Source organism: Pteropus vampyrus, unplaced genomic scaffold (genome assembly GCF_000151845.1).
Source record: "Pteropus vampyrus isolate Shadow unplaced genomic scaffold, Pvam_2.0 Scaffold30, whole genome shotgun sequence".
Classification (NCBI taxonomy): Eukaryota; Metazoa; Chordata; class Mammalia; order Chiroptera; family Pteropodidae; genus Pteropus; species Pteropus vampyrus.
Window position 1 is genome coordinate 8392503 of NW_011888811.1, and position 13121 is coordinate 8405623.

The following is a 13121-nucleotide window of genomic DNA, read 5'->3' on the forward strand; positions in this document are numbered from 1 at the left end:
AAAATGTGAGGTCTTCTCCGCAGGCCAACAGACGTGTACGTGACCCTGGCTTTACAAATACCTTAAAAACAGCCTGATAAAACCATCCCCCAAATTCATGTGCCACGTCTAGTTCTATATCTCAGTGTGGATATTTTTAACTCCTGCTTCTAACTCCTCTCAGTTTCTTTAAGGAAGTGTGATCCGAAAGGGTCAGACATTTGGCATCTACTAAAGGGAAAACTTTGAAAGAATTCCTGAGGCTCCCCCTGGGGTAGGGCTGGCTTTCCCCACAAGAAGCGGCCCTTCAGAGCGTCTTTGCCACATAAGGGCTTGTGAAAGGCCCTGGGCACCAGTTGATGCCATCTCTTCCCCACGACAGATGGTCGAGCCTTCAATTTCAGCAAGCGATCCGCTGTTGAGAGGGCGGGCAGGAGCTTCTGCCAGCATGCCAAGCAACAGGGCAGCTTAGGGTAACGGGGATCCGGTGTGTGCCCGGCATAGCTTTTGTGCTAATGATGGGCTGCTGACAGGCACCTCAGCCCTGCCCATCACGGAGCAGAAGATCCCCGCTCCCTTGATTCTGTTTTTCTCTGGCAGAGCTGGCATCCTGTTTGCCTGTCTTTCAGAATCCATGTTGGCACCAGATGGACCCCCTCATGGTGGCTCGCAGTTGTCTGACTCGAAGATGCCAGGGGGTGTGCTGACAGCTCCTTCTAACACAACCTTAATCTGGCTGTCGGGTCTGGGCTCAAATGGCTTAAATATACACAGGTGGCAAATATTATCAACCCTGGGCAACCATGGAGGGAGGGAGAATGGCAGTGACGTCTCCCTCCGCAATGTTCCCGTTGCCGGTATGGAAATAATAATACCAATAACTACTTGTACAATTGCTCTTCTTTACTTTTATTAGTATAATTGTTATCGTAGTACAATTAGTATTAATATCAATACTGTACTATTTCTATTATCACTAAAACTACTATAGTGTAATGGTTAAGAGCACAGTCTCTGTCTAAATTTGAGGTCTAGATTCACACTTCCTGACCTTTGGGCAAGTTATTTAACTTCTCTGAACCTCAGTTTCCTCATCTATAAAATGGGATAAATAGCAGAGGTTGTTTGGGAGGATTAAATGGGAAAATAAATTTGAAGTTCTTTGCAGTGTGCTGGGCATGAGATAAGCACCTAATCCACGAAGCCGTTATTCTTGTCACTGCCACCATCACCATGCTTACCGTGTGGCGGGCACTATAGGGCACTATTGCGATTAATTCTCACAATTGCTTTATAAGGTAGAGACTTATTATATCGAATATATAGATTAAAATAGTGTGATGCAGTGAAAGTCAGCTGCTTACCTCATTCTAGTTATTTCTAAAGGCTGTGGCTTTTCCACCTTGTCAACTTAGTGGTCATCAGCCCTCTCTTGAGATGGCTTTTAAATATGCCCTTCCAACTAGCTGTGCTTGAAGGGAATACCCAGTCTTCACGTTTCAGGTGTCTTTGGATGTAGGCTTAAACCCCAGCAGGATGGCAGACTTACTGTCCTGAGCGCCACCTCTTTCGATAGTTTCTGAAAGCCTCGTATGATCACTAGGGCCACCCAGCACTTCTGAGAGCTCAGATGAAAGGGACAATACGAAGGTGCTTAGGACTGTGACCAGTCCCTTAACCTCCATCCTTTCCCAAGTCTACCCAATGGAAAGAGGACACAAGTCAGGACCAGCTGATTGCCCAGGGAGTGACAGTGTTGCTCCTCATGGTAGCGAAGGAGTACCAGAGCCAGATTTCATTTTACAGTTGGGCTTCAGCCGTACTGCACGAGTCATTTGTCTTGTAGGAAAGGTTGATAAACCTTGGCCTCTGCAGAGAGAACCTAAAACTACGGGTGACATTATTCAGAAGCCAGTTTTTATTGATGGGCAGCTGAATGTTGCTTGATGTTGAAAGAGCCGTTTCAGGAAGATGTTTACATTTTAAAATGTTATTCTTTTGGTTGACAGAATTATTGTCTCTCTTCAAAGAGTTATTCCCGCATCATGCTCCCCTCTCGGCAGATGCTGAGAGACCAGAGAGGAGAGAGAGTCTTCTGGGACTTCTCTTAGTTTATATTCAGAAATTGGTTAAACTTGGTGCATCTTTCTTCTATGCTCTCATTATGGAGGACCCTGGTGTTACTTGGTTGATAGACTTTGTGCTCAGAGCTAAATTCAGACTGAGCCATCGTGGTGTGAGTGTTCTTCACGAATTACGTGTATTGAGGTGAGAAGTTTACTCCAGTGCAGACGTGATGCAGGAGAAAGGTGAAGAAAGGAAAATCCCTACAAGAATTTAACTGACTGTCACTTTAATGCATTCTGATAGTTTTGGAAAATATTTGGGCCTGAAATCCACAGGTCTAAAAGTAAAAAGGAATGCAAAAACTTAAAGTGGCTTTTTAAAATGCTTCTTTCCCCAAACCTGGGCAGGTGGAGAACATGCAGGCACCTAACGTGCATGCCCTAGCAGGATGCCTTTGATGTCTTCTGCCTTTACCTCATGGACTTGCACAATTGCGACATAAGAAATGTTGCAAATTATAGGGTGACTATCTAATTTATCATTCATAACAGGGCACTTTTGCAACTTAAAGTGGGTACTATTAATAATTACAATAATACAGCTGGTATAAACTGGGATTGTTCCTGGCAAATTGGGACCTTTGGTCACTCTAGCAAGTAAAACCCATGGATATTACACTAAAACCAATTTAGGGACCAAGGTGGCAATGAGACGGCACATTTCTTATTTAATTGCAAATAAGTTTTGTACGTAGTGTAAGGAAAACATACAGGGTATATTTGAGAAGTTGAAAGACTTCAGTCAGCATGTGAGTTTTACCTACAGCCCATGGGTACTATTAATCAGGATGTTTTATTTGGAGATGCTAAGATAAGTGTTTACCATCTCCTTCCACTCATCCAGCGTGGATTTTGCCAGGTCGTCATCTGTGAATTTACGGAGCTTAAATTACATGTTGTTAGGGACCATGAGTAATTCTCAGGCAATTATACCCAATTGGAACCTACCTTAAATTATGGTAAAGACTGCCTCTGTCTGAGAGAAAATACTTCCTTGGGGGCTTAATTCTTTTGTGAGATCTGCTGGCGGTATTGGGAGCGTTTCATTCCAGCTTGGATGTAAAACAAAGGCTAAAAATTTAAAATATTGGTTCTAACACCATTTTGAATGTTTCAGAACACGTGCATAGAATGTACAACCCAGAAGCGACTTACTACTTTTTCCCTTCTCTGTCAGGACTAAAATGCTAACTGTGATAATTTTTTTCTTCATAGATTCTTCTTGAAATTCTTCCTCAAATGTAACCAAAATTGCCTAAAGAATGCAGGAAACCCACGTGACATGCGGAGATTCCAGGTAAGTTTGTCTTGTCTTTCTTAAATCTCAGTAATGACATGAATATCAAAAGAGGATAAAAAAAAAATATGTCTTAGACAGAAGAAGACAGAGAGTCTAGTTGGTTCCCCAGAGATGAAGAGCAGGTGAGGTTCTTGGTCCCTCAGGTCTCTGCTGTCTAGGAGTTGTTTTTATTAGAGAAGAATTGGGATCACACCACCTGCGTTCGCTGGTTTAGCCTACTTTGGCTCCCAGAATGGACTCACAGACTTAAACCTCTGCAGGTTAAATGAAATACATAGAAAGCATGAATTCTTTGCCTAAAGTTTTACAACTAGAAAACTGGTAGATAAGAGCTTTGTTCCTTCTTTTCTTTCTGTTCTCTCCTTCCAATCTTGAAGATTGTTAGCAGTAATTATCATTAAAAATGGACTCTTGAAGAAGCAGGGCATATCTAGACCGATATGAGTGACACTCAGTTTTGTTTCAGAAGCGTCCTTGTATAGGACATGTAAATGTTCTCAAGCATCCATCAGATCTGCCACCACCTAAAGCATGAGTGACATGCTAACCTCATCTAATCATACATTTACTAAAAGGAAAAGATGGGAAAACAAATGTGTTAACTTCAAAGACACAGAATGGTAGTCGGGTTTTAGTAAAGGTTGTTAAGTCCAATCAGGTGCTTCTCAAACTCAAAAGTGTCAAGAATCCCCTGGGATTCTTGTTAAAATGCTAATGAAATTCTGGGGTGAGCCCAAAATCCTGCATTTCTAACTCTCTCCCAAGCGAGGCCAGTGCCATGGACCACACTTTGAATAGCAAGGTTCTAGGCCCTAGTATTGCTCTCCATCTAATTTCACGGCTAACTCGTTTGCATGGTCAGTATTAGTTTCCCTTTCAGTGGTGCAAAGACCTGGCTATGTATGCCCTCACAGTCTGCATGGAGCTTAGAGTAAGCTCTTAGGTAGAGTTAGTCAGCTTTAAGTATAGATTGAAATGTATGATCTCTGAGAGGATCTTTAAAATCTTTAGCTGCACAATCTCTGATGGGACAAAGAAAAGGGATAATTCTAAGAGACGATTTTTGGATATCCAGATCTCTCAGTCTCCAAGATGAGTGAGACGTATTAGCCTCATGAAAGAACAAATTCAGTGGAAAGAAGACATTCTCCTCTGATTTTAGGAAGTGTTTCCCTGACATCGTGGTGGCCTTGCCACCTTTTGCCCTGACAGAGGTGAATGGGAAGAACTCTTAGATTCCCAGAAAATGCTCCCCCTGGCTTGTTTCTGATCCCAAGCTGGTAGACTTGACACCCTTGTTTCCGCACAGGACTTTCCGAGTTGAGTTGGAGTCAGGTTTGCTCGTGAAACAGCACATGTGAGCGACGCCACTAGGTGTGTGTCGCTAAGTGTCTTGCAATATGAGGCCGGGATTCAGTATAAACTGTTTTGCAGCTTGCTTAGGCCTTGAGATGAGTCATATATCTCTGCTGTCTAGGAGCCATATAACCAAGCTTGGGTTAGGCATATCTAGGCACGAATCAATCCATGGCTGATAAACATGTCTAGTAGGCATGCGTAATGCCTTCTGAATATCAGGGTCAACTCTGCTGTGCTTCTCAGGACAGCAGAGTTAGAGATGGACTTTGGTGACATTGAGAACCTAAAAGAACATTTGTGTGAGATTTCTGGGGCCTTGTTTCCCCTCACGGGATCTGCTAATAAAATGTCTGAAAGTCTTAAATTACAGGAATGTAGCTCTTAGATGGGAACCTAACTCAGTCTGTTATTTTTGAGAATGTCTAGAGTTTTCTTTTTGCAGACAGAGTAGTTACTTTTTGTGTAGTAGGAGAGTTACTGAGATGAGGAGGCACGAGTTAGATTTCTGGAGAGCCTCAGTTTCTTCACCTGTAAAATGGAGTAAAAATGATGATTCTATTTATTTTACAACACGTGAAAGAAAGACATTTTGAATGCATAAATAATTTGCAAATGATAAAATAGAAATGTAAGCCTTTGGAGAAAATACATGTGATAAATTAAAGCTGGGTCAGTATTTCAGTATAGAGTTTCTCCAGTCTGGGTGCAATTGACATTTTAGATGGATTAATCCTTTGCTGGGGGAGGGGAAAGGAGGGATTTGTCCTGTGCTTTTGTAGGATGTTTAACCATTGTAACTGGTCTCTACCACTAGATGACAGTAACAATTCCCAGTTATAACAACTAAAAATGTCTCCAAGCATTGCCTAGTATCCCCAAGGGTAGAAAATTGCCTCTGGTTGAGAATCACTGGTTCAATCCTATACCTGGTAACCTCTGACAGACTCTTCTTGGTAACAGTGCTACTGTCCAAAAGAGTGTACTCTTTGATTAGGCACAAGAGCTACCTGACATAACATCCATACTGTCCTTCAAATACAAACGATTTATCTGAACCCTGACAATGCTCTTTCCTATGATTCTCCAACTGGTCCTAAAGTAGGTGGACCTCTCTCAAAAGGAGGAGCTTCCTTGGCCATCCTAGAGTCCACGTTTGAGTTAAAGAGCTGTATCTCTTTCTACCAGGAACAACAAATTCCTTACTGCATCTCAGATTTAACTCGCTTTGTTCCTATCACCCACTTTTTGCTTCCTGGGAGAGGATAGAGGAAACCTGTAACAGAATGAATACTGACTCATTTTGTCTTGTGTCTGTGTACATTTACACTTTTTATCAATTATCATTTTACATAATTAGCACATGGTCTTATGCATGTAGGCACAGGGATATTTATGCACCAGAGAATGGATGAATTGCCTCAATAGAGTTAAAGTAAAATTTCAAATATCCCTTATTCAACCTTTCGTTTTTTTCTCCAGTCTTAGTTCTTTTATGACCGTTTCCTCCTATGTTTCTCTGCATCGTTTCATGCTGGTAGCCACTCCATCCTTCTCGAACTCATCTTTTCCCTCGGATCATAACAACATTCATTCATTCTCAGTCTCCTCCAAGGGATGCTCTTTGTCTGCTGTCCTGTAAGTGCTGCTGTTCCCGAAGTTTCCTCATGAGATCCAGATCATTTTTCACTCTATAGGCTCTCTTCTGTATCTTCTCTACCTCCAGCATCTTAATTACATTTTGGGTATTGAGAACTCTTGAGTCAGGGTCCCTGAGACCTGACATTCAGATTCTGACCTAGCCCAGCAGCTGCATGCTGGGTATTTCCAGTAACTTCAACTTAGTGAGCCCCAAACTCTATCATAATCCTTCTTCTTTTTTTTTTTCTTGTGCCTCTATCCCAAGCTGGCTTCTCTTCCTGTTTCCTGTCTTGGTTTATTCCTAACTGCATTAAGTGCTGGAGAGATGATTGTTTTATACTGTGTCTGCATTCAGTGTGTTCCTTATACCTGTGTATAAATACATGTGTCCATACATGTATCTCGATGTGCATCTGTGGACATTGGCTGTAATGATGATGATAAAGCTAACTTAGATATTATGTTAAGTATTTACATAAGTCATCATATTTATCTTTACAATATTCTTATTAGGAATGCGCAAATATAGATTAGTCCCATTTTTCAAATGAGGAAACTGAGGCTTAGCGAAATTAAGCAATTTGATTAATTAAGCAGCAAGGCAGTGATTCAACCCAACCATTCTGACCGAGATATTATCTAATGCTATCTAACGGTAGAGAGCTTGTCCAGAGACTGTTGGCAGATACTTGGTGAGGCAATTGGGTGGGCCCTCAACATCTGAGAGCCACTGTGGCTGCCCACGAGTATGTACTGGAATCTCAGGAAAGTCATCGCTAAAGAGATGTTCACCCTAACAGAGCCTAAAGATACCATCTGCATGGAGAGCGTTGGAACGCCACCAAAGTGTGTGAAGCAGAGGGTAGAGCTGTGTGGAAGCGATGAGTTGTGTGAGCCTTGTCTCTGAACACAGTTACAGTGTTGGTCGGTTTTTACTTGTGCGAACGACAGAAAAAGAAGCGATTACTCCGAAGACTGCCCGAGCTCCATTTAACCTATGGAGGACTGGGCCAGTTCTCGAGGCCGAGAAAGATCCCTGACCTAGGTGTAGCGTGAGTAAAGTGGCCCCAGCAATCTCAGAGTGCTCTGTTAAGAAATCCTGCTGAGTTCCCACTCCCAGGACTGAGCCAAGGAGGGGAAGGTCGGTCTTCCCTGTAGTTGTCCTGACTGACAGAAATGTGTCATGGTGACATTGTGGAAGCTTTCCTGTGAACAGGATTTAAAATTTCTACCATTTTTCTCATAGTACACTAATTGAGGAGCCGGTTTCAAATAGTTTTGTGTTGCTGTTGCCTCTGAGGAGTAAGAGAGTGTCTTTTTGGCAAGAGAAAACTCTGATTTACTCTTTACATCTCAACATGGTTTTTCTCAGTTATATGGAAAACCTGAGACCTGGAGACAGCTGATTGAAAATGCTCTCTCCTGCCTATTAAGTGAGCTCTTCCGATTGTCATGGATGCTCTTTTTCTCTCATCCCATTTTGTATGCTTACCAGGCCAGCCTGATCGTCATACAGCTATGCCAGAGCATGTCTCCTCTGAACAGCAATCAGAGGCCTGTGTAGGTGACTGAGGAGGACATAAGAAAGGTTGTTGATCTCTTGACATGTAAAGACATTCTGTCAAGCAAACTCAGCCTCACAGCGGCTGAGCTTCTGGTGTGTAAACAGAGACTGCTTAATTACACAGGTCATGTCAATTAGTGTGACCTTAGTGTTTGCAAGAAATTAATCACTTTCCGCAGACCTTGGCTGTGTTCATACTTGAAGGCAGTATGGAATAAACCTTGCAGAAAATCTGGTACAATCTTTTTTTTTTTTTTTTCCCTCTTAAATTTACAATGGATGTTTTCTTTTGAAATCCCCAGGCTGTGGTTAGGGTAACAAACTTGCTTAAATACAACAGTGGATACAGGCTTCATTCAGGTCTAGTGGGTGTGGGGAGGTAGGGAGGAAGGGAGAAGGCGGGATAAGCTAGGTATGGAAACAGCTCATGACAGGGGGAAATTTACTGTGACTAAATGAGCCTGTTTCTTCATCTTGACACTAAAAAGATGCTAATGTCAAAGGACTGTGTTAAAACCATGTCACGGGTCTGGTTTTTAACTGACAAGAGCTAGGTTGTCAAGGTTAAGATTTAAATCCTTATCAATAGCTTTCCTTGTTGGGGCTGGCAGAATGAGGATGGCGAGAGGAAGAGCAAGATTGGGTACAAGCTATCATCACAGCAGATACTACAAAATCTGGAGGCTGTGAAGTATACGTTTCCAAATTTATCTTATGTCTTCAACAAAGTTTTCCCGTAGGCTGTAAATCTATATCTATGTATAAATGTTAGATCTATGACTACATATGAATATAAATGTACGATATATTCATTCATTCATGCATGCATGCACTCAGTAGTATTTATGGATGTGGTAGGTGGTGAGTATATTGTGATGAACAAGAAAGACAGGGAGTCTGTTCTAATGAAACTTGTATTCTAGTTGGGGTCTATTAGTTAGGATAATACTAGCTGCTATAACAAATAGACCAAAGAATATATAATGGCTCACATACAACAGAAGGTATTTCTTGCTCACATAATAGTACCAGGCAGGTGTTACTATTGGTGAGTGAATCTTGTCCAGGAAGTGATATGGGGACCTGGTCTCTCTTTGTTTTGTGTGTCCACTGTTCTTTAGAACCTAGTTGTCCCCATTCAACCAGCTGAAGGGTGAAGAGTGCATGAAAGGGCACTTAAAACCTTGGGCTTAGAAATGATCCTTGTCAAGCCTGCTCATGTCCCACTGGCTAGAAGTCTGTCACGTGGCCGTATGTAACCAAGGGAGGCCGGCTCACGTCTAGTTGTGCAGCCCGGGAAGAAGAGAAAACAGATGTGTACAGAACAATTACCATCAGCATCCAAATGTATACAAATTAATAATTGCATATCATTAAAAATCGTAAATATTGCTCTAAAGAAAATTAAACAGGATATTATGAGAGAGAATAACTGTGCAGTGGGTGATGGGAACCTTCTTTAGAGTGGGTGACCAGGGAAAGCTTCTGGGGAGATAAGATTTAAGCTCAGAGCTAAAGGATAAGAATAAATCGTCTTGAGACAAGCCCGAAGAATTTCCTGAGCAGAGAGATCAGCAAGCCCAGAATCCATGTTTATCTGAAGAGACGAAGCATCTCCCTTCCCTTCTGAGTCATTTTAAGTCGGGGATAGAAAATATAGGGTGAAACCACCAGGCTATTCAGCCCAAATTCCTTCCCAAAATGTATGTTCTTTTAAAAATGACATGGGAAGTGACTTTAGAGGGCAATTCTCTGCCTCCTTTTTTATTTTGGTGAATTCTATAAATTTTGGAGGATGCTTGTTATGTATTCAAAAACCCGAAGAGGCTCTGAATCAATATGTTATAGAGTATCATTAGAAGATTCTTAAAATACATACCCAACCTCTGCATTTTCAGTCTGCGTGGAAAGGCACTTAAATAAGGAAGGAAATGTTCTCATCCCGTTTCTTTCTCTGCCACTTTCCCCCACTCTTCGTCTTATATTGTTTTGACAAATAGCACATCTTGCAATTAAATTCTTTACCAACAGAATGCTAGGGGCCCGAGCTGCAATCACTCTCTTCATACAGAATAATTTCAAGATGCACCACACTGATTAATTATACTGAAAGCAGCTCTAATGATAGTTTCAGAATACAGGATTAATTCACATAACATGGTAAATACAAATGGTGGATTTTCAACCTGACATATTAAACCATTACGGCTTATTGGGCAAATATGTATCTTGGCATGAGCCTTATGCTGGGCCTTGGCAGAAACTGTGCATCATTGAGAAGGAATCCTTATGAACTGGATTTGTTGAGTGGTAGCTCTGCACTTAGAGGAAATAAATTTCTACATTAAGTACAGTCGTTATTGAAAAAAATGTAAAATACATTAAAGGATAGATAGAAAAGTGTTCGGTTTGATCAGTGTTGCCATTGGATATTGATTCTGAGGATACCAATACTTACTGAGACTTACCAACAAAAAAATATTATTATATTCTTCCACTTTTTAAGTTGTAACTTGTAGAGCTTTATTATGTGTGAGACACTAAGTGTTTCACATGTATTCCCTTATTTATTTTTCTATTGCTCCTTCCCTTGTTTACTTTGCTCCAAATAAGCACATTAGCCTTCCTTCTCTTCCTTCGTTTCTCTTTCCCAAATACACTGAACTCATTCCTGCTGCAGGATCTTTGCACTTGCTATTCCATCTCCCTGGGAAGTTTCTCTGTCACTTCATCGAATGGCTGATACTTCTTCTTACTCAGATTTCAGCGAAAATGTCAGTTCCTCAGAGAGGCCTTCTGTAATCATCCAATCAAAAATAGCTCCCACCTAGGCATTGCCCCCTCCCCATTTTATTTTCTTCTTAAATCTTTTCTTATTCTGAAATTTGCTTTCATTGCTCACTTACTTATTGTCTGACAACCCCCTTCTTCTCCTGCTAAGAACGAAGGTCTTGGTGGGCAAATACTTTATCTGCCTTTTTCATTGCAGCTTCTCCAATACATAGAGTACTGGCTGGTACATAGTAGGCTTACAACTTATTCCTATGATTAAGTGACTTATCTAAGGTAACTAACTAGTAAGTGATGAATTTAAGATTCAGACTCAGAACTGTCTGACCCTGGAATCTGAGCTGTTGACCAATATGCTATTTTCTTTCTCCTGATTTCAACATCCATGTGCCATAGTCCCCTTGGTGGAGAGCATTCATGGCAATTTTGTGTGTTTTGGCTCACTGCTACTTAAAATGGCCCGTGAGATAACTGAGAGCACCATTTAAATGCCAATGACACTGTCAAGATCATCAAAAGTATCCTGATCCAGAGAGGGGGAAACCAGGCTCAGATCACTGATGAGTTTTTTATGTCTAGCATGTGTCACAGTTCAGGGTATAGAAGGTGAGTTTAGTTTCCAAAAGACCAAATTAGTTTAGCATAAGTGTTAGGGGTGTCTGTTCTCGTCTAACTGTTAAAAGAAGAGCTATTTTTGCCCTGAGCCTTAAAGTGTGAATTTAATTCAGTTACTCGCGCCCTTATTCCTTCAGTTCCACTCTGTTACATCTTGTAGGTTCATGCGTCCTTCATAATTTTTAATGACTTATTTGGGATCTTTCAACCAGAGAGAAACTAGCAATCAGGCAGGTTTTAGAGAATATCTCATTCCCTATCAGTCAAGGATATTTTAAAGGACAAAGTTAATGAAGACCTAACTGCTGCAGACCATTTTAATGTAAATAATACTTAAGTGTAGTCAGCCACATAGACGCTAGAGATGTGTGCTGGAAAATACCAGGAGAGTCTCGGGAGGGTGGACTCAAGCCAGGTGAGTGGATTGGGAGGCTGGAGGCTGTTGTGGGTTGTGGACCTGGAGTCTGCAAGTTTACCTTCAAGCTTGCTGCTGCTCTTAATTTGTCCTATGACCTTGAGGATGTTTTTAATACTTTTGGGCCTCAGTTTTCCAAGCTTTAAAAGGAGATATTGGACAAACTTACAGTGTCATGACTGCTGGGGATTCCTTTTGATGTTTTCTCTTATGAACTTCATGTGATGATGTGTTGTTCAACCTAATGGCATTATTGAATAAGATTCACTCTCTCTATTTTAAAATTATTCGAAGCCATGTGAAACTACCAATTCAGAGCTTCTTGTGTGCACAAGATAACCCATGTTTCCATAGGGAGATGATCTGATCCCATTTCAACAACGGAAATGTACTGAATATGATTTTAGTATGCAGCCTCGCTATGGATGAATTTAGGATTCCCTCTCTGCAGTATTATTCCCATCACTACATTTGAAAACTGTTTGTTGGAAGCCATTATGTTGGCTGATCTCTTGGGTCTCCTGTGATGCTAACAATGGAAGAGTCGGTAAAGAGTGGTTCAGAGGACAGGTAGGGTGGAGAGTGTGGGCTGTGTGAGGTCCTGTAGAAGTTTGATGGGATGGACTATTTTGGAGAGTAGTTTTAGGTTTACAAAAAAATGAAAAATAAGGGGAATGTATAGAGAGCTCCCACAGACTCCCTTAATTCCTCCTCTATTTCGCCTATTATTAGCATCTTGATTAGTGTGACACATTTCTTATAATTGATGTACTAATATTGATACATTATTGTCAACTAACGTCCATAGTTTACACTAGGGTTCACGCTTGATGGTACACGTTCTATGGATTTGGGCAACTGCATGATATTATACATTCACCATTAAAGAATCATATAGAATAGTTCCTCTGCCCTAACATCATCTGTGCTCTATCTATTCATCTCTCTGTGTCCAAATTTCCTCTTCTTAGAAGGATACCCCTCACCTCCCAAACTCCTGACAACCACTGATCTTTCTACTCTCTCCATACTTCTGTCTTTTCCACAATGTCACATAGTTGGAACCATACACTATATAGTCTGTCCGGATTGGCTTCATTCATTTAGTAATATGCATTTAAGGTTCCTCCGTGGCTTTTTGTATCTTGATAGATCATTTCCTTTTTTTGCTGTATAATATGCCATTCTATGGATTGCAAGTTTGTATATCATTCACTCATGGAAGGATATCTTGATTGCTGATACCTTTTATTTAGTTGAACTTTTTATTGCTATAATTTTAGATTCACATGCAGTTGTGTGAAATAATATAGAGTGATCCTGTGTACCCTTTAC

The 13121-nt window shown here is 41.0% G+C and overlaps 1 protein-coding gene across 1 annotated transcript in view; it reads left to right on the forward strand.

Moving 5' to 3' along the window:
- EBF1 (early B cell factor 1) overlaps positions 1 to 13121 on the forward strand; it is a 368250-nt gene that overhangs the window by 228696 nt on the left and 126433 nt on the right. Inside the window, exon 6 of the mRNA XM_023528620.1 lies at positions 3321 to 3402. Coding sequence (XP_023384388.1) covers positions 3321 to 3402 — 82 coding nt within the window. The remainder of the gene's footprint in view (positions 1 to 3320; positions 3403 to 13121) is intronic.